This window comes from Pongo pygmaeus, chromosome 1, assembly GCF_028885625.2.
Source record: "Pongo pygmaeus isolate AG05252 chromosome 1, NHGRI_mPonPyg2-v2.0_pri, whole genome shotgun sequence".
NCBI lineage: Eukaryota > Metazoa > Chordata > Mammalia > Primates > Hominidae > Pongo > Pongo pygmaeus.
Window position 1 is genome coordinate 218,301,600 of NC_072373.2, and position 25,426 is coordinate 218,327,025.

Here is a 25,426-nt window from a genome sequence, read left to right on the forward strand (position 1 = left end):
CAGGAGGTCAAGGGTGCAGTGAGGCAAGATAGTGCCATGGCACTCCAGTCTGCGTGACAAAGTGAGACCCTGTCTCACAAAAAAAAAAAAAAATTCTGCACATTCCAATCATGATGTCTTAGTCTCTCATATATTCTCAGTATAATTTTCACTATATTCCAAATACACAGAAAAGTATACTGAATAATACATAAAACAGTTACTCACACCCAGCTTTATTGTTAACATTTTGCCATATTTGTTCAGATTTCCCCAGATGAATCACCTTCCAGATGAGTCTTCCTGGGTGATCCTCCCTTATTGCTGGAGTCTTGTCTCTTACTTTCTGCCCAGACGAAACCTCTTTCTTGAATTTGTTATATATTGGCTGATGCTCAGCACTTTGGGAGGCCGAGGTGGGAGGATCACTTGAAGTCAGGAGTTTGAGACACACCCGGCCAACATGGTGAAACCACATCTCTACTAAAAATACAAAAATCAAATTACATACCTGTAATCCCAGCTACTCGGGAGACTGAGACAGGAGAATCGCTTGAATCCAGGAGACGGAGGTTGCAGTGAGCCGAGATCCCGCCACTGCTTACCAACCTGGGCAATCGAGTGAGACTCTGTCTCAAAAAAATCAATAAATAAGTTCTAATCAGAGACCTCACTCCCTCAAATCTCTAGGCTCAGATAATTTCCATGTGATTTTTTTCCACACTCTCAGTTATTTTTGTTTGTTTGCTTTTGTTTTTCTTTTGAGACGGAGTCTTGCTCTGTCGCCCACGTTAGAATGCAACGGCACAATCTCTGCTCACTGCAACCTCCGCCTCCCAGACCCAAGTGATTCTCCTGCCTCAGCCTCCTGAGTAGCTGAGATTACAGGCATCCACCACCACTCCCAGTTAATTTTTGCATTTTTAGTACAGACGGGGTTTCACCATGTTGACTAGGCTTGTCTCAAATTCCTGATCTGAAGTGATCAGCCCGCCTCAGCCTCTCAAAATGTCGGTATTACAGGCGTGAGCCACTTCACCCAGCCGGTATTTTCTGTCTTATATAAGATGTTCCAGAAGGAAAGGCAAATATGGAAAGCTGTATAATTCATTTCATGAGAGAGCTGTAACCTATATTTTAAAAATGAATAAGGATATTAGAAGGAAAGTAAATTTAAAACTTATTTGGTGAAAGTTTTATTTTTTTTTTTTTGGAGACAGAGTCTCACTCTGTCACCCAGGCTGGAGTGCAGTGGCACAGTCTCGGCTCACTGCAACCTCCACCTCCCGGATTCAAGCGATTCTGATTCTCCTGCTTCATTCAGCCTCCCGAGTAGCTGGGATTACAGGCACACGCCACCACACCCAGCTAATTTTTGTATTTTTAGTAGAGGCGGAGTTTCCTCCTGTTGGCCAGGCTAGTCTCCAACTCCTGACCTCAGGTGATCCACCCGCCTCGGCCTGCCTAAGTGCTGGGATTATAGGCATGAACCACTGCGCCTGGCCAGCAAAAGTTCTTAAGAAAATATCAGCTACCTAAATGCAACGGTGCATTAGAAAGTCATATAATGGCCATTCTGGAAATGCCAGACAATCACAGAAAAATCTAACTGTAATTTACCACACTGACAAACTAAAGGAGGAAAAGCAAGGTTCCTACAAAATGCAGAAAAGAATTGCAGAAAAATTGGCTAGGCGCGGTGGCTCACACCTGTAATCCCAGCACTTTGGGAGGCCGAGGTGGGAGGATCACTTGAGGTCAGGAGTTTGAGACCAGCGTGACCAACATGGTGAAACCCCATCTCTACTAAAAATACAAAAAAAATTAGCCAGGCATTGTGGTGCCTGCCTGTAATCCCAGCTACTCGGGAGGCTGTGGCAGGCGAATTGCTTGAATCTGAGAGACTGAGGTTGCAATGAGCCAAGATCATGCCACTGCACTCCAGCCTGGGCAACAAGAGTGAGACTCTGTCTCAAAAAACAAAACAAAAAAAAAAAAACAAACAATTGCAGAAAAATCAAATTAAATTTATAATAACATATTTTGGAAAATGAAATGTTATATGTTTAAAACCTTGCATTAAACATCAGATGTAATGGATAAACATTAACTCCCTTCCTACTGAGATATGAAACAAGGTAAGACCCTCAGCAACTTAGGATTTAGAGGCACATAGGTATTTTGGTCAGTAGTAAAGACTCCAGATCCATATTGATTAATTTAAGTTCAAAACTGGCTCAGTGGCCAATGGCTGTGTGATCTTATATAACTTTCTTAACCTGTCTGTGTTTTAGCTCAATCACCCATTAAATGGAATAATCAAAATATTGACTTCACAGAGTGCTATGAGTTAATTTATTTCAGTACTTCAAGCTGTATTTGACATAGGGCAAGCAATAATATTTTTATTGTTATTATATTTGAAAAATATATTAGTTAAAAACTTAGGTAAGAAACCAAGGTCTATAGTTAAGGTGATTATAAGACTTCATACACCCTTGTTGTTCTGAAAATCTCAATTATAACAAGGCTGGGCAAGGTGGCTCATGCCCATAATCCTAGCACTTTGGAAGGCCAAGGTGGGTGGATCACCTGAGGTCAGGTGTTCGAGACCAGCCTGGCCAAGATGGCAAAACCCTATCTCTACTAAAAATACAAAAAGTAGCTGGGCATGGTGGCAGGCACCTGTAATCCCAGGTACTTGGGAGGCTAAGACAGGAGAATCACTTGAAACTGGGAGGTGAAGGTTGCAGTGAGTAGAGATAGCACCATTGTACTCCAGCAGCCTGGTGACAGAGCAAGACTCCATCTCCACAAAATTATTAATAATAATAATTATAATGGACTGTCCATTCACTCTCCAAAGTGTCCGGGACTGGAAAATTAATTGTGAGGCCCTCTTGTGTAGCATCATACACTATAGCACATATATGGATTAAAACAAATACACATACAAAATGCAAGTATATATTCTATATACTTTCCATATACTTATATTTTATGAGGTCACATGTAAATTCAAGGCTAGGTCAAAGAGTAGAATGGCTGTCTATGGAAAGGAGGGTAGAAGTGAATCATGGTAATAAAAGGAAATAGATATAGATATAGATATGAATAGATAGACATACACACATATAATTGCAAGAAAGGGGAATGTCATGGACCAATGATGCCAGTGAGCCCTGTAAATAGGCTACAGTTCTTGTGATTGTGTGTCCGTTTGCAGGATGGGTTATAGCTTCCTTTTTTAGAAAGGCTGATGCCACAGTCATAGCGAATAAATAATTATAAAATGTGTTTCCTTTCTGGGGCATCTCTGGAGAAGTCTCCAATGGTAGGAGAACTCAGTTTACTGGGCAGGTTATCACACAGATAAGATTTTACAGATCCAATGACACTACCATTAACTTCATTATCCTTGGTATTCTACAAAGGTTGAGTGAACAAATGGTATCTTGAAACTAAAATTAACTAAACTAACAAAGAATACTGGATTACTTTTTTTTTTTTTTTTTTTGAGACGGAGTCTCTGTTGCCCAGACAGGATTACAGTGGTGCTATCTCGGCTCACTGAAACCTCCACCTCCTGGGTTCAAATGATTCTCCTGCCTCAGCCTCCCAAGTATCTGGGCTTACAGGTGCCCACCACCATGCCCAGCTAATTTTTGTATTTTTAGTAGAAATGGGGTTTCACCTTGTTTGCCAGCCTGGTCAATTCCTGGCCTCAAGTGATCCACCAGCCTTGGCCTCCCAAAGTGCTGGGATTACAGGCATGAGCCACCACGCCCAGCAAGACTGGATTACTTTAATGAAAAGTTTTACCACCCCTGTGGGAAAACACAGATCCCTCAGAAGGTATTTTTTTTCACCAACTGCAATCAGAAGCACTGATGATAAAGTATTTACTGGAGAACCTATGCCTTTGATAATAGAACTTCCTGTATCCCCTGCACTTTTTAGCTCTGATCGTGTTACCAGAGGATCAGCTTGAATGGATTAACCATTGCTTAACTTGTTACAGATGATGATGCAAAGCCCAAATTGCTCAGGCATGTTTGATGGGAAAAAGGTTTAACCTCTGAACTGGCACACCTCTGAACTAACCACAGCCTGGCAGACAGTATGAATTGGCATCACCTGAAACCAGCTAGAAAGGTCATTTGAGATTGCTCCACCATCCCCAGATTGGGGAGACAGGTTTGGACCTTGTCTCCTATCTCCTTGTCAGTTAACTCTTTTTCTTTTTTTCTTTTTTTTTTTTTTTTTTTTTTGAGGCAGAGTTTCGCTCTTATTGCCCAGGCTGGAGTGCAAAGGCGCAATCTCACCTCCCTGCCCCCTCTGCCTCCCGGGTACAACTGATTCTCCTGCCCCAGCCCTCCCAGTAGCTGGGGTTATAGGCATGCGCCACCACACCCAGCTAATTTTTTATTTTTAGTAGAGATGGGGTTGCTCCATGTTGGTCAGGCTGGTCTCGAACTCCTGACCTCATGATCTGCCCACCTAGGCCTCCCAAAGTGCTGGGATTATAGACATGAGCCACCATGCCTGGCCCAGTTAACTCTTAATAAATCTTTTTTTTTTCCCCACATGGAGTCTTGGTCTGTCCCCCAGGCTGTAGTGCAGTGACACAATCTCAGTCCACTGCAACCTCCACCCCCCAGGTTCAAGCAATTCTCCTACCTTGGCCTCCCAAATAGCTGTGACTACAGGTGCCCAACACCACGCCCAGCTAATTTTTGTATTTTTAGTAGAGACGGGGTTTCACCATATTGCCCAGTCTGGTCTCGGACTCCTGACCATATGATCTACCTGCCTCAGCCTCCCAAAGTGCTGCAACTACAGGTGTGAGCCACCACACCTGGCCCAATTTTTGTATTATTAGTAGAGATGAGGTTTCACCATATTGGCCAGGCTGATCTCAAACTCCTGACCTCGCGATCCACACGACTTGGCCTCCCAATGTGCTGGGATTAGAGGCGTAAGACACCACGCCCGGCCTAAACTTTTTTCTTCTTCTCAAAATATGGTGTCACAGTATTGGCTTCTACGCATTTAGGAGAGCGAGCCCATCACTCAGTAACAGTATGACTCAATATTGCAATACCTTGATGCCGTATTTCAAAGACTATTTCCAGTAGGTGAAGGAGGCTTCCAGTGATGCTTAATTAAATGTCTTGGCACTGAGAAGAAGTTATAGGTGCAAATGGGTGGCCTACGACTACTATTGACTTCATTACTGGCACTTGATCTCTACACATAGAAAACATTAGTGGAACTGGGTCTAATCTAGGTAGTGTCCCAGACTCCCCCTAGAATCAAACTCTTGGGTTTGACACACATTGTGAAGATTGGAATGCTATAGGTATCAACATAGACATAGAATCTGAACATGAACATGTTATACCCTCTGCCACATAATCAGAGACATTACTGAAACTAAACATTGGTTTATTGGAAACTAGAGGCAAACAGAATGCCTCTATAGCGCTACAACATGAAATAAATAAGAGTTTCATTTATTGGATGCATCAATACTCAGGGCATGTTTGGAAAGGAACCTATTCATTCTTTTGTTGTTGTTGTTGTTTTGAGATGGAGTCTCACTGTGTTGCCCAGGCTAAAGTGCAGTGGCCAATCTCAGCTCACTGCAACCTCAGCCTCCTGGGTTCAAGCAATTCTCCTGCCTTAGCCTCCTGAGTAGCTGGAATTACAGGAGCACACCACCACACCCAGCTAATTTTTGTATTTTTAGTAGAGATGGGGTTTCAGCATGTTGGCCAGTATGGTCTCCATCTCCTGACCTCATGATCCACCCGCCTTGGCCTCCTAAAGTGCTGGGATTACAGGCATGAGTCACTGCGCCCGGCCTCTATTCATTCTTCAATGGAGATGGCATGTGATGATTACTTTAAAAAATTCATAGAAATACTTTTTCATCCCACCCCAATCCAAACCATTACCATGCAACCTGGTGTCAATGGAAGTTAAAGCTGTTGAGGCAGAAATAATTAATAAAGCTTTATTGGAAGCTAAATGTGAGGATCGACCTGAGACACACACCGAAAAAGTGGGTGTGTCCCAAAGTCTGTTACAAGTTGGAATGCTTTTGTGAGAAAGGTTAATAGAAGGGAATGGGACTCCTCCTATCAGTTTTTGTTTGTTTGTTTGTTTTGTTTTTGTTTTATCTACCTGGCATGGCTCAAATAGAGTTGTTTTTTAATTTGTTTTGTCCATTGGAAGGTATAATACAGAGGCTACAATCATTGGCTTTAGATGACAACATAACAGGCTAAAACATTTTCCTTGAGAGACAACCAGCAAAACTTCATGATCAGAATCAAATCAGTGTCCTTCTCACCATCTGTAGGTGAAGCCTTCAACACTACTTGAAGAGTTTGAGGCACTCATGAACTCACCATCAGATTATTTACTCAGGGACAGGATTTAAGCCAATCCTAAGACCTTCCACAGGTGATTAATTTGGAAGCCTGCCCAATGTGACCAGCAGGTTTTCACTGGCAGTATACAGTTGCAGATATGACAAAGAATAACCATAACCTTCATCTCACCCCCAGCTGGTGAGGAATGAGATCCTTTTGACCTTTTCTCTCCAGAAAACCAAGTTATTCATCTTGTGTGGCAACAAAATATATGGTCTGCTTAACAGAGAAAGAGACTCTGTAAAAAAAAAAAAAAAATAGATTTTTATTATGAAATGAGCAAAGCAATGGGAATAAATGTGAGATTATTCAGGGAGGTAAAGGAAGACAACGGTTTGAAAGGAAAAATAAGGAGGATTACATAAATTGTTTTGAAAGACTCATCTTTGGTCATAAGGATGGAAACCAAGGGAGCATCAGTGCAATGTTGGAAAGATTCCTCCTCCACCCACTCAATAACCCCCAACATGTTTACCAAGTCTTGCTTCTCTCCCAGGATCCCATTAAAACACCCAGCTCAACCCTGCCCAGCCCCCACCCTCACTTCCCTTTTTAATTTTGACATGACTTTATTACAGGACTATCAGATTCCTATGCCTGCTGCACAGTAGCTTACCAATACTCTGAGACAGCAGGGTATGCAACAGAGAGTTTAATGATCACATGGTGGCTGAATGAGAAGCTGGGAGGAGATCCTCAAATTCATCTCCCCAAGGAGTACTCAGGGTTTTCAGGGGATCGTGGATAGTAAGGGGCTGCAAAGTTGGTGTATTTTGGTGGTGGTAAGAGGTATGAAGTTATCAGGATGTCAAAACTGCATTCTTTGGTGAGTTGGTGCCTTGCAGATACCTTCAGATCAGCTGGCATCAGTAGTTTCACTGATATGCAGAACCTGAAAGAATATCTCAAATGAAAAAGTTAATGTTTTATAATGCTTAAATTGTTGTCTACAGGGCAGTTATGGAGAATTGTAATCTAATGTCTACATGATTTTGGGACACTAGGCTGCCAGCAACCATGAGGAACAGTTCAGAGAACAAGCTGACCTCATGATGAATACTGAATTCACTGCAAACTTGGGTTTTTTTTTGTTTCTCCTCCTCCCTTCTTCATTGATTAAATGTATAAAGTTTAGAGGTATGGTGTCAATTTCTTCCAGAGAATCCTTCACCTAAGCCCTGAGACCACTCATACCCTCAGTGGCACCTCTCTTCCACCAGCATGAGTGAATAAACTGCTACATTAGGTGATATAAAAACCACAAGGCCATTCGATACATGGAGTTTTTTTTCTGATTTTGTGGGACGACTCCTCTGCTTTTATAAAGCTATTTTAACTATAAAATGTTTTTGTAATTTTGATGTGGCCCAAAGATCTCCCAACAACACTACTTTCAGATTGTATTTTTTCTGTCTAATGTCCGGAACAGATCAAACACTTCCCTGCCCCAAACTCAGGAAATGCAGGTCATATATTAGTAAAATTCCATCAGTGTTCGTGGAGTTCATGAATGAATGAATTTTTTTTTTCCACAGAGCCTCCCTCAGTCTCCCAGACTGGAGTGCAATGGTGCAATCTTGGCTCACTGCAACCATTGCCTCCTGGGTTCAAGCAATTCTTCCACCTCAGCCTCCTGAGTAGCTGGATTACAGGCACCTGCCATCATCCCCAGCTAATTTTTGCATTTTTGAAGAGATGGGATTTCACCATGTTGGCCTGGCTGGTCTTGAACACCTGAACTCAGGTGATTCACCCAACTTGGCCTCCCAAATTGCTGGGATGAGCTACTTCACCAAGCCTTGAATGAATGAATTCTTGACTTCCACCCTCTCCCTGACACTGTCAATTTCATGATTCACGAATTTAGTATGGATATCTGATATGAATGGATATCTGACACAATCCATTCATCTGCAGATAGCCCAAAACCCAATCGGGATTAACTGGGTGGAGCTTCAGAAATCCAATCAGATATCACTTGTTGATTGGAAGCTAGCAGTGGATACTTGGAGGGGTGTGGGTGGGAGTTGTGATTAGAAAGGTAAATAAAAGCTTCTAAAGACCCACAGAAAAGACCCAAAGTCTTCAAGCCTGGAGTTCCTGCTTTGTTCTTCCTGTGGTCTCAGCACCCTGCAAACTGAGTCCAGATCTGGTAAGTCACTAATTTCTGTAAGGACACTCCCATGTGACATACAGTCAGCTGGTCTGGGATGGTGACAGTGCAACCTAAGATGGCATAGAGTTATATCCTGTTTTTTGTTTTTTTTTCCTCATATGAACAATTTGAAGTTTTGAATTTTTTCCTCTAAATGCAGTTTTGTCTTTATTTCAAAAATTGGATTGTGCTTTGGTTTATGTTATTTCATAATTCTTGATGGGAGCAGTGACTGATGCCTATAACCCCAACACCTTGGGAGGCCAAGGTGGGGGGATCATTTCAGCCCAGGGGTTTGAGACCAACCTGGGCAACAAGGCAAAAATGCATCTCTACCAAATATTCTTGTTTTTTAAGGGGGATGGAGACTTGATCTGTTGCCAAGGCTGTAGTGCAGTGGCATGATCTCGACTCATTGCAACCTCCACCTCCCAGGCTCAAGCAATTCTCATGCTTCAGCCTCCTGAGTAGCTGGTATTACATCCATCTGCCACCATGCCTGGCTAATTTTTGTATTTTTAGTAGAGGTGGGGTTTCACCATACTGGCCAGTTTGGTCTTGAACTTCTGACCTCAAGTGATCCACCTGCCTTGGCCTCCCTAAGTGGTGGAATTACAGCTGTGAATCAATGGTGGTCGGCTTCTACAAAAAAAATTTTTTTTAATTAGCCGGGCATGGTGGCTGAGATGGGAGAATTACTTGAGCCTGGAAGATTGAGGCTGCAGTGAGCCATGCTCACACCACTGCTGTACTCCAGCCTGGGCAACAGAATAAAACCCTGTTGAAAAAAAAAATCTTAACCAAAGAGGATCTTTGACCTTAATCTTAAATGAATCACATCCTCACTGTAACTCTTCCACCTGAATGGAGACATGGGTGTAGGGGTGTATGCCTGTAATCCCAGCTACGTGGAAGGCTGAAGCATGAGAATCACTTGAACCTGGGAAGTGGAGGTTACAGTGATCCCAGATGGTGCCACTGCACTCCAGCCTGGGCATCAGCTCCCCCTACTCCAAAAACAAGTAAATTATACCACCCAGGTGATCACTGGATACATGAAGATTTCTACTGTGTTTTCTTAGGGACTGTCATGTCTGTCTTTGTAAAACTGTTTTAACTCTGAAATATTTTGATAAATTTGATGTGGCCAAGGATCCCTCAACGAAGATACTCTCAAGTTTTTTCTTTCTGTCTAATGTCAGGAAGAGATTCAACCCTTCCCTATCTCACACTCAGGACTATGAAAGGCACATATCAGTAAAGCTCCATGTTTGTGGAGTGAATCAGTGAATGAGTCCTGGACTTTCACCCTATCCCTAAATCTTTCACTTTGATGGATGAATATCTAATTCAATCAGTTAACCTCAGGATTAACTGGGTGGGGCTTAAGAAGTCTAATCAAATGTAGTTCTCTCTCTCTCTTTTTTTTTTTTTTTGAATCTAGCCTATTTCCCAGGCTAGAGTGCAGTGGTATAATGTCAGCTCACTGCAACTTCTGCCTCCTGGGTTCAAGTGATCCTCCTGCCTCAGCCTCCCTTGTAGCTTGCACTACAGGCACACAGCACTGCACCAGACTAATTTTTGTAATTTTAGTAGAGGTAGGGTTTTACCATGTTCGCCAGGCTGGTCTTGAACTCCTGACCTCAGATGATCCACCTTCCTTGGCTTCCCAATGTGCTGGGATTACAGGTGTAAGTCACCACGCACAGCCAAAGTGGTTCATTTTCAATATGTGTAAAAGATGTGTATTGGAAACATCTGTCTTGTGAATAATGCATAACACTGTCACATAGATTTCAAAGCTTCTCACTGAAATGTTCAATAATGAGACTGGGGTGGAGGCTCATGCCTGGAATCCCAGCACTTTGGAAGGCCAAGGTGGGTGGATTGTTTCAGTCTAGGAGTTCAAGACCAGCCTGGACAACATAGTGAAACCCACTGTCTTTACAAAAAGTCAAAAAATAAAAGATTAGTTGGGCATGGTGATGCCTGCCCATGGTCCCAGCTACTCGAGAGGCTGAGGTGGAAGAATCCTTTGAGCCTGGGAGGTCAAAGCTGCACTGAGCAGAGATCACAGCACTGCACTCCAGCCTGGGTGACAGAGCAAGATGCTGTCAGAAAGAAAGAGAGAGAGAGGAAGAAAGAAAGAAAGAAGGGAGGGAGGGAGAGAGAGAAGGAAGAAAGGAAGGAAGGAAGGAAGGAAGAAAGGAAGGAAGGAAGGAAGGAAGGAAGGAAAGAAAAAGAAAGAAAGAAAGAAAAAGAAAGAAAGAAAGAAAAAAGAAAGAAAGAAAGAGAAAGAAAGAAAGGGAAGGAAAAAAGGAAGGAAAGAAAGAAAGAGAAAGAAAGAAAGGAAGGAAGGAAGAAGGGAGGGAAAAAAAGAAAGAAGGGAGGGAGAGAGGGAAAGAAGGAAAGAAGGAAGAGAGAAAGAGAAAGAAAGCTTAAATAATGAAAAGAAAACAAATAGAACCAGTTCTAGGGATGCCCCATGAGTGTTCCCAGCCAGCTTATTTGTAGGAACAGAAAATGTAGGCATGTAGGCTTGTGACTCTTCCATTCCCATTGTTTTAGAACCTTGAGTAATTAGAAATTTCCCCAAAGTTGGGAGGGATTAGCTTTCAGGTTCCTCCATATTCACTATTCACTGGATGGAGCACTGGATAGAAAGGAAGGGCTAGTGGTGGTCCTGCCTTCTCACTGCTTGGTAGATCCTTATGCTGATGCAGCAGAGGCAGAAGCCTGGCTTTGTGGCCACTGAGTACAGAGTAGAATTGGAGTAAACCGAGGGCTCTTTCCCCACTGCCAGAGCAGTGACTTTGGCCATAGGAGAAGATGAGATTGCATGGGCTTGGCCTGAGAGTGATGCCTTTTCTCTGGACTTGTCCTGTGGAACTTTTCCTTGCAGATTGGTGAAGATGAGCATCCGGGCTCCACCCAGACTTCTGGAGCTAGCAGTGCAGAATCTGCTGAGGGACCAGGTCTTGACCATCTCTACCCTGGAGGAGCTGCCCATGGAACTTTTCCCCCCACTGTTCATGGAGGCCTTCAACAGGAGACACTGTGAGGCCCTGAAGCTGATGGTGCAGGCCTGGCCCTTCCGCCGCCTCCCTCTGAGGCCTCTGATAAAGATGGCTTGTCTGGAGACCTTCCAAGCTGTGCTCGATGGGCTTGATGCACTGTTTACCCATGGGGTTCATATCAGGTGAGGTGGGCCAGGTGGGCTGGTGGGGAGGGCCCAGGTGTCCAGAGAAGGAACAGCTGGGTCATTAGAAGTGGGGAGGCCCAAGAGGGGATGACGCTGGTAAGAAAGCTCAGAAAGGCCTTGGCCATTCCCCAGCTCCTCAGGGAAAGGACTGCTCACCACCCAGGGTCCATGGAGGTAACAGGAACCTCCCCTCTAGTGGCACTGAAAGGCGCCACGAAAAGTGAGAACTGGGCCGGGCACAGTGGCTCACAGTGTAATCTCATCACTTTGGGAGGCCGAGGTCAAGAGTTTCAGACCAGCCTGTCCAACATGGTAAACCCCGACTCTACTAAAAATACAAAAATTTGCTGGGCATGGTGGTGGACTCCTGTAATCCCAGACACTTGTGAAGTTGAGGCAGGAGAATCATTTGAACCTGGGAGGTGGAGGTTGCAGTGAGCCAAGATCACATCACTGCACTCCAGCTGGGGAGACAGTGGGAAACTTCATCTCAAATAAAAAAGTGGAACCGGGCAGGATCCAAGGGGAAAACAGGGTGCAGAACAGTCAGAGAGAGGGAGAAGCAGCAGCAAAGGGAGCAGCTGCTATCCAGGATGTGGAGTTTAAGTTCAGAAGTAAGTCCTTGAATTCTCAGCCTCACCTCTATTTTCCCACAGGAGGTGGAAACTTCAAGTGCTGGATTTACAGGAAGTCAGTGAGAACTTCTGGATGGTTTGGTCTGAAGCCATGGCCCATGGGTGCTTCCCCAATGCCATGAGGAACAGAAAACCAGTGCCAGACTGTCCAAGGATGAGAGAACAGCAGCCCTTGACTGTCTTCATAGATCTTTGCCTCAAGAACATGATTCTGGATGAATACCTCACCTGCCTCCTTCTGTGGGTCAAGCAGAGGAAAGATGTACTACACCTGTGCTGTAAGAAGCTGAAAATTTTGGGAATGCCCTTCCACAACATCAGAAGCATCCTGAAAATGGTGAACCTAGACTGTATCCAGGAGGTGGAAGTGAATTGCAATTGGATACTGCCCATCCTGACACAGTTTACCCCATACCTGGGCCAAATGAGGAATCTTCAGAAGCTTTATCTCTCCCACATGGATGTCTCTCACTATGTTTACCCAAAACAGAAGGAGTTTGTTACCCAGTTCACAACTCAGTTCCTCAAGCTGCACTACCTCCAAAAGCTTTATATGAACTCTGTTTCTTTCCTCGAAGGCCACCTGGACCAGCTGCTCAGGTGAGGGAGGGTGGTGAGCTTTCTCTGTAGACCACAGCAGAGCCTATGTTACAGTAAACGCTAGTGGGCATCTACTGTGAGCCAGCCTATGAGGATGTAACAGTGAAGGGAACACTAGCATGTCCATGCATTGCCCTGTTGGCGGCCCTGTCCTGAAATGGTTATCATGCAAGCATCTCAATAGAGACAGAGGGATCAGCTAGTGGAGATGCTATAGAGAGGCTGCCATGCTAGGAAGCTAGCTACTGGGGGGTTCAGATCTAATGAGGGTGCCTTTCTGAATTCTTCCTGAGGACGTGTGTCTAAGTTAAGATGATGAAAACTAGGCCAGGGATGGTGGCTCATGCCTGTAATCCTAGCACTTTGGGAGTCTGAGGCAAGAGGATAACTTGAGCCTAGGAGTTTAAGACCAGTCTGGGTAACAGAGCAAGACCCCTGTCAGAAATGAATAAATAATAACAATAACAAACAACATAACTGTTTTTTTGAGATGGAGTTTCACTTTGATTGTCCAGGCTAGAGTGCAGTTGTGCCATCTCAGCTCACTTCAACCTCTGCCTCCCAGGTTCAAGCGATTCTCCTGCCTCAGCCTCCCGAGTACCTGGGATTACAAGCATGAGCCACCACACCTATCTACTTTTTATATTTTAAGTAAAGACAGGGTTTCACCATGTTGGCCAGGCTATTCTCCAACTCCTGACCTCAGGTGGTCCACTCGCCTCAGCCTCCCAAAGTGCTGGGATTATAGGCATGAGCCACCGCGCCCAGCCAAAAAGCTAATTTTTAAGAAGATGATGGGAAGTAGGGAAGTGAAGTGGGCACTGAAGGGGGGAATGCTCAGCAAACCTGCACATTTCAGAATATAAGCTTTGTGCCCCACAGCTTGGTGAACATGAATGATCCCATCTCTAATTCCCTGTTTTAATAGGTTGTTTTGAGCTCCAGCTAAATTAATTACCTAGGAAATGCATGATTCTGAAACAGAGGGTCAAGGAGTAGGCACAAAGAATGGTGAAAGTGATAGATTGCTTGCCAATGATACAAGCATGTCAGGGAAGCCTGCAGCCCGCTCACCCTAGCTGATGTTGCAGGATCCTGCCTGGATTTGTCCTTTATGCCTGCATCTCCACTGGGCTCCTGTGGCCCAGAGATGTGGTTTTCTGCCTGACAGATGAGGAAAGGGAGCTTTAGGGATTCTGTGAACTTGATCCATTGCTGTAAATGATGGTGAAAAGACTCAGCCTCAAATGGAATTATTTTTCTCTTTTTTTTTTTTTTGCTTTTTGTTTTGATACAAAATCTCCCTCTGTCACCCAGGCTGGAGTGCAGTGGCATGTTCTCTGCTCACTGCAACCTGCACCTCCTGGGTTCCAGTGATTCTACTGCCTCAGCCTCCCAAGTAGCTGGAGTTGCAGGCACCCACCACCACACCTGGCTAATGTTTGCATATTTAGTAGAGGTGGGTTTTGCCATGATCGCTAGGCTGGTCTCAAACTCCAGATCTCAAGTAATCCACCAGTCTCAGCCTCCCAGTGTTCTGGGATTGCAGGAGTGAGATACCGCATGGGGCCTAAAGTGGAACTGATCTCAATGGCAAAGCTCTTCGTCATGCTGAATCTGAAGTGCTGACCATCAGACCATCAGAATGATCCTGGACTTGGGCAAAATGGTCTCCTTCCATCACTTTGAAGTCATTTGCCACCGCCCTCCACTCACCCTTATGATTCCCCAGAACTAACTTCTTGCTCTCTCTCCCCAGCTGTCTAAAGACCTCATTAAAGATCCTCACAATAACTAACTGTGTGCTTTTGGAATCAGACTTGAGACATCTGTCCCAGAGCCTGAGCATCAGTCAGCTAAAGACCCTGGACCTGAGTGGCATCAGACTGGCCAATTTCAGTCTTGTGCCTCTCCAAGTTCTGCTAGAAAAAGTTGCAGCCACCCTTGAGTACCTGGACTTAGATGACTGTGGCATCATAGACTCCCAAGTCAATGCCATCCTGCCTGCCCTGAGCCGCTGCTTTGAGCTCACTGCCTTCAGCTTCTGTGGAAATCCCATCTCCATGGCCACCCTGGAGAACCTGCTGTGCCACACAATCAGACTCAACAACTTATGCACGCAGCTGTATCCTGCCCCACGGGAGAGTTATGATGCTGATGGTACTCTCTGCTGGAGCAGATTTGCCCAACTTAAGGCTGAGCTGATGAAGAGACTGAGGGACTTAAGGCACCCTAAGAGGATCTTGTTCTGTACTGACTACTGCCCTCACTGCGGCAACAGGTCATTTTATGACCTGGAGTCGTCAGATCATCGCTGCTGTTGAATACCTGCCTATTTGGATGGATTTGTCAAGCACTTTCTTCTGGACACTTGGAAACTAAAACCCAGGTCTTAGGTACATCCTAAAGGGAGCACAGAACCCATCGTTTCAGACACAGGCTCTGAAAATGGGAAAGGAAAGGTGATCAAGCAGGGGCCAGACTTAGGGGAAATGTTGACCTGGATTCATTGGGACTTTGGGGACCTGTGTCCTGTACAGTTGAAAATGGGAATCTGAATGTCCAGAATGGAATTCAGGCTTGAGAATACATGAGGGAGTTCCCCTTGCATGGATGGTTGTAAAGAAACAATCAGAAATAAAGGGAAACTGAGTGGAAACTGTCTGGTGCCCTCTATTATCAAGTAACCTGTTTTCCAGCTTAAGCCTCAGGAATCTTCAGGTATTGATGGAAAAAACAAAAGGCACTGAGTTGCCCAATCAATAAGATGCAGCCCAAGAAAATCAAGGCATTTAAATGAAATTTGGTTATTTTAATCAGTTTCCTCCCATTCTTTTATTTGAGACAGAGTTTCACTCTTGTTGCCCAGGCTGGGGTGTAGAGTGCAATGGTGCCATCTCAGCTGACTGCAACTGCCACCTCAGGTTTAAATGATTCTCCTGCCTCAGCCTCCCAAGTAGCTGGGATTACAGGCATGCGCCACCATGCCCAGCTAATTTTTGTATTTTTAGTAGAGACAGGGTTTCCTCACTATGTTGGTCAGGCTGGTCTCAAACTCCTGACTTCGGGTGATCCATGCAAGTCGGCCTACCAAAGTGCTGGGATTACAGGTGTGAGCCACTGTGTCCAGCTCTTTTTTGGTTTGTTTTTTAAAGGTCTCCTTCTGTCACCCAGGCTAGAGTGCAGTGGCACAATCATAGCTCACTGCAGCCTCAATTTCCTGGGTTCAAGCAATCCTCCCACCTCAGCCTCCTGAGTAGCTAGGACTACAGGCGTGTGAGCCACCACACCTGGATTTTTTTTTTTTAGTAGCAACAAGGTCTTGCTATCTTGCCCAGGCTGATCTGTAACTGCTGAGCTTGTGATTCTCCTGTCTTGGCCTCCCAAAGTGCAGGGAGTATAGGTGTGGGCCACCACGCTTGGCCTCCTCCAGTTCTTCACTTCTTTAGATGTCTGTTACCTCTTTGCTGGTTTCTGTGGCTGTTCAGTGGGTTAATACACACTACGTGGACACCAAGGGCCTGGAACATTAGTGGGCAGGAACAGTGAGCCAATCCACATGGAAAGCACCTTCTTCTCAGGGTCTTTCACTGCTAGCCAGATGCTGAGACCCTGCCCACTCCTTGTGATTCTCCACATGGTTCCAAAAGTCTTAGTTGGTGGATGTCAACTTCGCTGCACAAGTAGCCAATCTCTTCCCACTGCCCTGGAAGGGGATGTCCATATTGTGTATTAGCTGGCGCTTCCGGATGGCACCTACCTTTGCTTATTCCCCTGATGACTAGCAGCCCTTCTTGAATTAAACTGGTTGTAGCCGGTAAAGAAAGCCACATTCCCTTTAAGTAAAATACTAAAACTACACAGGTATGTAACACTTTTTAAATATTTCCATCTGACATTTAAAAAGTTACATCTTACTTGGGAGCTAAGTCAGATGGATGAGAGATTTTCTCATAGCACCTCCCCTCTCTCCCTATCAAGGAAGAGACTAGTGCAGCATGTTCTGGAGTCTCACATCATCAAAGGGTGGATAACGATCAAGTGCCTTTGGGTGATGAGTGACCTTCCCTGTGCTGAGGAAGCCTGCATAATGGGCACCCAAGTGAAAGATCCTGCTAAGGACTCAGGGGCTGGTGTTGCTGTCAGGGATCTTAGCCAAGAGCCTCAGGTTCCTGTAAAATAAGGATGATGATGTCCAATGGCTTATAGGACCCTGGTAGGATCCAATAAGATGGTTCATGTTTAGGGCTTGGCATGGGGCCTGGCATACAGTAAGATCAATACATCTTGTTCTTTTTTCTCTTCTCAGCAGAAGTCCCAGCATTTTTCATCTTTCAATCTCACCTCCTATTCCTGATAACAGGGAGGCAACAAGAACCCAGGGCATGCAGTGGGGCTCAGCTTCTACTCTCTGCCACAATTTCATCATGATTCCCCCAAAGAGCAGAGCCCCAGGAGCCAGCAGGGTGCAGGGTGGGCAGTTCAGGACCAGATTCATTCCTAAGAAGATCAAAATTTCCAATCCATACATCTCGGGTGCCATCTGCTGTTGGATCAAACCAGGTGGTGTAATTTAGTGTTGTGAGGATTATATTTTATGGTATTTTTAAAAATTTACTATTATGAGCCAGGCACGGTGGCTCATGCCTGGAATCCCAGCAGTTTGGGAGGCTGAGGCAGGTGGATCACCTGAGATCGGGAGTTTGAGACCAGCCTGACCAACATGAAGAAACTCCTTCTCTACTTAAAATACAAAAAATTAGCAGGCGTGGTGGCACATGTCTGTAATTGCAGCTACTCGGGAGGCTGAGGCAGGAGAATCGCTTGAACCTGGGAAGTGGAAGTTGTGGTGAGTTCAGTTACACTCCAGCCTGGGCAACAGTAGTGAAACTCTGTCTCAAAAAAATAATAATATTAAAATAAAATGAAATTTATTATCATGGCCAGACATGGTGTCTCACTCCTGTAATCCCAGCACTTTGGGAGGCTGAGGTGGGCAGATCACTTCAGGTCAGGATTTTGAGACCAGCCTCGCCAACATGGTGAAACCCCATCTCTACTAAAAATACAAAAAATTAGCCGGGCATGGTGGCATTCGCCTATAATCCCAGGTATTCAGGAGGCTGAGGCAGGACAATCACTTGAACCTGGGAGGCGGAGCTTCCAGTGAGCTGAGATTGTGCCACTGCACTCCAGCCTGGGTGACAGAGCAAGAAAAGACAATTTACTATAATGTAAATACTAGTTGAGTATAAATGTTTGTGTTGTAATTTACGTATATGAAAGATATAAAACTTTTAAATAATGCAATGTGATATTTTAAGAATGGTTAATGGCCAGGCACGGTGGGTCATGCCTGTAATCCCAACACTTTGGGAGGCTGAGGCAGGCAGATCATGAGGTCAGGAGGTCGAGACCAGCCTGGCCAACATGATGAAACCCCATCTCTTCTAAAAATACAAAAATTAGCCTGGCGTGGTGATGGGTGCCTGTAATCCCAGATAGTCAGGAGGCTGAGGCAGGAGAATCTCTTGAACCCAGGAGCAAATGCTGTTGAGCATGTGATGCATGGAAATGTTTGTCATGGGAATAGCCACTAAATTGCTCACTTGGAGATGTCAACATTAGCTGGCTACCAATAATATAAATAAATTGGATTATGGAAAAAAATGGACTTTGTGATACTGTGGCTAATCCATGTGTGTCATGAGAGTCCAGCAATTGGCCCAGCACAGTGGCTTATATCTGTAACCCCAGCACTTTGGGAGACTGAGGATCATGGATCACTTCAGGTCAGGAGTTCGAGACCAGTCTGGCCAACATGGTGAAACCTTGTCTCTATTAAAAATACAAAAATTAACTGGGCATGGTGGCACGTACCTATAGTCCTAACTACTGGGGAGGCTGAGGGAGGAGAATTGCTTGAACCCAGGAGGTGGAGGTTGCAGTGATCAAAGATCATGCCACTGCACTCCCGCCTGGATGGCAGAGCGAGACACCATATCAAAAAATAAGAAAAGAAAAGAAAAGAAAACTAAAGAAAGTCCAGCATGGTAAGAGGTACATAGAGGTACATGTGGGCGAACTTCTTTTGTTTTTCCTCCTTTTTCCCTTCTCTGGACAGAACTCTCAATGCAAAAGATTCCAAAAACACAGAGCAAAGGTTTTCTATAATCTTCCCCTTATCTGTGACTTCTCTTCACAGTGTATGTGCTAGTGTCTTCCAGACTTTTGTATGACGAGCTATACAGAACATCAGATCAAATGGGCACATCCCTAATAAGCGGTGACTTGGCAGATCTGGACTCACTTTGCAGGGTGCTGGGGCCTCTGCCAGAATCAAGCAGTAGCTCCAGGAGCCAGGGCTTTGGGTCTCTTCTGTGCATCTTCAGGAGTTTTATTGACCTTTCTGACCACAACCCCCCTTCTCGATTACCAACTTCCAATCTAAAAATGACATCCGACTAGATCCTGAACTTCCACCCTGTTAACCCTGATTGAGTTCTCAACTTTCTTCTTATTAAGTGATTAAACTAGATATGGATTTATGAAAGTGAAAGAATTAATAATAGGGTGATGGGCTAAAACTCATTTATTCACTTATTCCATAAACACTGGTAAAGTTTGACTAATATGTGACCTTCATAGTGATACAGGGAAGGATTAAATCTGTTTCAGACATTAGAAAAAAAATATATATATATATATAATATGGCATCTTTATTGGAGAACCTTTGACTACATCAAAAGTATCAAAACTTTTCAGAGTCAAAATAGCTTTAAGAAGACAGTGATGTCATCCCTAAAAAACACAATAAAAATCTCAGTGTATCCACTGGTCACATGGGTTTTATGCCACCTAATATGGTAGATCATATGCCCATTCAGGTGGAAGACAGGAACTCCTGAGGGTGTAATTTATCTCAAGGTTAAGGTCAACGCATCATTGAAAGAAATCAGGCCTACATTACAAAGTGAGGTGGGGGCTGGGCTGGACGGGACTCAGTGTTCTAATGGGACCCTGGGAGGGAACCAAGACAATATAAAACATGGCAGGTATTTTGAGGGCATCTAGACAAAAGGATTGAAAGACTTCCTTCTAGATTGAGTTTAAAAATTAAAAACAATGTAACTACAAAAGAGATAATGCAGACTCATAAAGCATCACAGTGTCTTTGAGGGCAGAGAGGGCAGATACAGTCTTGGCTCCTACTCGAAGGTGAAGCATCATTACTCACAAACATGTTGGGCTTCCCTCAGAATACCAGCTTGGGAAGATTGAATCTGAGTGTGTGAGCTGGGGCAGAGCCCAGAGAGGAGCAGTGTGGTCAGACATAAGGAGGGAGACTTTTCAATCTGGAAGCATGGATGGTGGAAGCTCTGTATCTGCAGAATTTGGGAGAGAAACGAACCCCTTGGGGGAATCCTGCACCATCCCCAGGACACCAGCAACAATCCTGCACTCTGGGGGGTCTTTCTACCATGTTCTGGTTGCCTGTGCTTTGAAGGTGCTCTTCTGCTGTCCAGGTCAGAGCAGCCTTTGGATCCCATCTGAAGGGATGGCCTGACCTCAATTCCACTCACAGAATTTCTACTGGGATTCCAAAGCTTCTCCAGGCTTTTCATTCGGGTCTCTAAAATATTTCTGAACTTCCATTTTCCTCCCCCAACCTGAGCTGTTGGAGAAGGTGAGTCCTCTGCTTCCTGGAAATGTCAGCCGATCTCTCCTGAACCCAGGAGTATGGCCACAAACAATGCTAAGAGACACTCTCCCTGGAATCAGCAGTGACTCATACATTCTCCCCAAATTCTACTGAGCTATTTGGGTGCACTCAGCAAGGTACAAAGCAGGGAGCTCCTCAGCTGCTATTCTGGACCTAAAGAGGCACCCAGGACCAATGGAGGGGAACTTTGTCTGCCTTGCACAGGAAGAGCTGACTCCTCTGGTTTTCCTAGAAGTGCCAGGCTGTTGGCAGAGCTTGGGACAGGTCCCGGTACAGGTGCCATCCCTTCCAGGATCCCCTTGCCAAGCCTTAGAGCTGATGAGGCTGCACCTGGAATGCAGTAAATCTGTTTCCAAGTCAGGGCTTTCTTTGCCTGTGGGGTTTGCCCTCTCCATGTTTCTAACAGAAGAAATCACTGTTCAAGCCTTGCTGGACTCCTCCGGTCCTCAACAGGGTCTCATTCCAGGTTGCATTTGTGAGCGTCTTTTCCAAGACCAGGGGCTGCCTCTCTTTTTTTCTCCAATAAAGATCTGAGGAGAAGCTCACTCTGAGAGCAGAGAGTAGATGCCTAGGAAGGTGCTTATAGCAGCCTGGGGTGGGGGAGGTCTGGGAACTCACTGCAGGCTGGGTGGAGCCAGGGGGACTAAGGAAAAGAACAGGGTCCAGAAAGGGAATGGTTCAGAACAGCTGATAGGGGCCAGAGTAAGTGCAGAGGAGAGAGATGGCAGCAGAGTAGGGGGCCTGCTTATCTGGCTTTCACAGAGCCACATCACTGATAAGCTATGGACTTGTGTCTGAGATCCTCAAAGGACCTGTGTCTTGATGTGCGGCTGTGAGTTTCCAAGGCCCTTTGATTTTGCCCTGGTCCACATGAGGTTCCAGTGGCTGCCCCATCTCACTCCAGGGGCAGAGAGTCATTCTAGCAGGGAGACATGGGGACAGAGAGTCAGTGGCAAACATCCACCCTGGATGCAAAGACAAAGGACATGTCAGGGAGGGAGCCTTGGCGTGAGGTCAGAGGAAGAGAGCCACGTTGGATATGGTGCAGTTCTGTCTCTGCACTTGCCACAGCCTCATAGGACCGTGAGGATTGAAATTTGCAGGAGGGAATGAGGTAGAATGGGATCTAGACTGGAGTCCCTGTCATCCAAGTGACCGCATATCTACTCCTGCCAACCAGGTGAAGGTCAAACCAGGGCCTATCGGGCTGCCTGGCACTTTCCTGTGGATCTGGAAGGAGCACAGTGGTCCTCAGTCAAAAAAATCTTGCATTGTCCAGGGCTGAGGATTTTTAGGTGTCCCTAAAAATCCTGGAGGGGGAGACTCGGGAAAAACCACAGAGAAGATTTTGGCACATTTGACACTCTTAACGTCCAGTGCCTCCCCTTCCTATTAGTTGGGCGTGGTGGCAGGAGAATCACTTGAACTGGGGAGGTGGAGGTTGCAGTGAGATGAGCTAGTGCCATCACACTCCAGCCTGGGTAGGCAACAAGAGCGAAACTCTGTCTCAAAAAAAAAAAAACAAAAAAAAAAAGACCAAAAAACATGAAACAAACAGACAAAAAACCTTCGACTGAGTGCCTGCAATGTGCCAGCTACTATTCTGGATGCTACTGAGGATAAACAAGAAGCAAGACAGCTGTGAAGTGAGCTCCACAGAATACACCTGGCTTGGCACTGCACTGCAGATCAGAAAAAAATGACTGTGCAGCATAAAACGTGAAGAGCCATCTTTTTTGCTTTTCTTTTCTTTCTTCTTCTTTTGAAAGACAGAGCCTCGCTCTGTTTCTAAGGATGGTGTTCAGTGGTGCAATCTCAGCTCAGTGCAGCCTTGACCTCTCAGGCTGAAGCGATCCTCCCATTTCAGCCTTCCACTTAGCTGGAAATACAGGTGTGTTACATGGAATATCTTTTTCTACCCCTTCACTTTCAGACTACATGTATCCTTAGAGGTGAAGTGAGTTTCTGGAAAACAGCATATAGTAGGGTCTTGTTCTTTGACTCATTCAATGACTCAGCCTTTCACTTGCAGAACTGAGATAAATTGTATTCATTGTTATTATTGATAAAGGCTTAGTACTCCCATTTCATTCCATGTTTTCTGGTTGGTTAGAGATTTCTCTCTTCCATCCTTCTTTTCTTATTTTCTTTCTTTGTGTTTAAGTAATTTTCTCTTATGAAATACTTGGGATGTGACTTTTCTGGCTAGAAACCTCTATGGCTGGGGGCAACTTTGCTGGAGTTTTGATGGGGTTCACTGGGATTGTTCTACCCACTCAGCCTGGTAGACTATGCTTGGCTCATGCTTCTGGCCTGGATCACATGCCTATTAAGGGCAGGTCAGGTTTGGAGCAGTGAGGGGTATGTGAGTGAGCAGGGGGTCTGGCCACTTTGGACAGTCACTGGCTCCTGCAGCAGTGGGGCAGGCAGCTCCAGGTGCCAGCACAGGTGCCAGATTTTTGCAAGGCTGCAAATGAACCAGACACAGCACAAGCAGCTTCCATGTTTGTGCCTGGAGTACACAATGGTGTCTGAAAGCTTGGAAATGCCAGGAACTACAGGACCCCGAAAAGGGAGTCACAGACCTGGCTCAGGAAGCTCCCACAACTGGGCTCCTGGAAGAGCTCCAGTAGTAGCTCTTCTCTTTTTCTCTTCACCTACAACTTGGTGAGCAAGGGGCATGGTTCAGCTTTGTTTGTGTTACTGCTCTTTTAGCCCTACCATTAGGTGGGTCCCAAGTTCTTGTCCTGTGACCAGGAAGAATGAAATATGCAGACAAGTGGAGGGTGAGCAAGATAAAGAGGAGACTTACTGAGCAATAGAACAACTCAGAGACCCACAGTGAGTAGCTTCTTTCTGCAGCCAGGGTGTCCTGATGAGTGTTCAGCCCTGAGCAGAGAGGAGGTCCTGTGGTGGTGGCCCCTCTGTCCTGGCAGGTTGTTCCATCATCACCACAGTTCTCAGTAGGGAGGAGGCCCTGAAGTGGCTGCTGCTCTCTCCAGTTAAGTTATCTCATCATCTCCACAGCTCTCAGTAGAGAAAAGGCCCCAGAGTGGATTGCTTGTCTCTGCAGGAAAATCATCCCAATAGTGGGTAGTTTCTCTCTGCCACTTCTCATCCTGATGATCTCCCTGAGTCTGGGGCTTTTAGGGCATCATGGGGAAGGAAGTATGTGCTGCTTGGGTCATAGATAGCCATTGGCAAGCACAGAAAAGGCACCACATGTTCACACTGTGGTCCATAGCACTGGTGGCCCAGCCCACAGGCTTCAGCCCTCCTTGATCACAAGGTAGAGCCTCACCAGGTACCCTCGTCTTCCCATCCAGAAGTCTGTCTGCCTTCCACCACCACCCATGGCGCCAAGGTCACTTGCACCAAGGAGCATCCAAAGGCCAGCACTGATCTGTCCTCAGGCCCCTCTCAGCCTCCCTCCCATGCTCATCAGGGCCCAAAGCCCAGAGTGTTCAAGACAGCAGGGGGACGGTGCATCAGCACTAACCCTAGCAAGCACACAGTCACCTGGGTTGTGATGGCATACAGGAATGACCCCAACCCTGCTGCAAAATTAGAGCACATGCCAGGGGGGACCACACAGTGGGAGCAGACACCCCCATGCTGCAGGGGAAGGGGAGACCTCCTGGGCCCTTGAGAGCACTGGGGGACCTTAGTTGGAACTGCGACATAAGCAGCTTCATTTGTGCCTTTGGAGCACAGTGCAGGAGCTACTGTCCTGCCAACTCGGGAGGCCAGGACTCCCTCTTGTCCCAGGCTCCCATCAGCTCCAAAGTGTACATAGCCTCAGCTATGCCCTCTCTCTGTGTTTCCCCACAGAGGTGACAGGTGAGATGCAAGTTCACAGCAGCTCTGGCCAACCCTGCAAAAACAAACCCAATGCTTCTGGGTCTGGTTTACTGAGCCCCAACTGCACTCTAGTTAAGAATATTGCAGGCTAACAGCAGGCAGTGAGGAGTGAGGATGAGGCTTTGTAGAGGCTCCAGACCTGGGAGCGGGTCCCATTTAGCCATGAGAGGGTGTGGGTGGCACAACTGGCTGCCTCAGCAACATGGGGCACAGGCCTGGCTCACAACTCTGCCAAGGTGGGGTGCCTCCAGGAGTGGACCATGGTCCCCAGACCCAGCAATGAAGAATGTCAGGCTCTGTGGTCACCCCTGTGGGGAGCAGATCTTGGAAATGCAGCCTCAGGAGGATTAGCACAGAACCTCCCTTCGACACCCAGGAACTTGGCACTGTTAGGGTGGGCACAGTGGCCCCATAGCTGGCCAGGTCATTGAACTAGGTGCCATTTCTGCTTCCCAATAAAGGCCCCTGTAGCTTGACTCCTGCTCCGCCTACCACCTCAAGCCCGTCTTCTCCTCAGGGCCCCTCTCTGCCCGTCCCTTTGTGCCCGAATGAGCTGCTCCTTGCAGGCGAAAATGTAAGGAAAAAACAGATGACTGAAGAGAAGTAAAGAATGGGTGGAGATCATTGGCACACCCATAATCCCAGCACATTGGGAGGCCAAGGTCAGCAGATCACTGGAAGCCAGGAGCTCAAGACCAGCCTGTTCAACATGGAAAAACCCCATCTCTACTAAAAATACAAAAAGTAGCAGGCTTGGTGGCACTTGCATGCAATTCCAGCTACTAGAGTGGCTGAGGCATGAGAATCACTTGAGCCCTGAAGGACAGGAT

General features: G+C 45.9%; 1 protein-coding gene across 1 annotated transcript; it reads left to right on the plus strand.

Annotated features, from left to right (window-relative positions):
* Positions 1-8,524: 8,524 nt before the first annotated feature.
* On the plus strand, positions 8,525-15,335 carry LOC129007475 (PRAME family member 5-like). Its single transcript, XM_054438438.1, has 4 exons — positions 8,525-8,571; positions 11,465-11,773; positions 12,433-13,011; positions 14,771-15,335. Exons 2-4 carry the CDS (start codon positions 11,487-11,489, stop codon positions 15,333-15,335), a joined length of 1,431 nt encoding a protein of 476 aa, XP_054294413.1. The 5' UTR covers positions 8,525-8,571; positions 11,465-11,486.
* Positions 15,336-25,426: the final 10,091 nt, after the last annotated feature.

Coding starts and splice junctions, on each gene's coding strand:
- LOC129007475 (XM_054438438.1), top strand. CDS start 11,487: ATGAGCATCCGGGCTCCACCCAGACTTCTGGAGCTAGCAGTGCAGAAT. Junction 11,774..12,432: donor ACCCATGGGGTTCATATCAG/GTGAGGTGGGCC, acceptor ATTTTCCCACAG/GAGGTGGAAACTTCAAGTGC. Junction 13,012..14,770: donor CACCTGGACCAGCTGCTCAG/GTGAGGGAGGGT, acceptor CTCTCTCCCCAG/CTGTCTAAAGACCTCATTAA.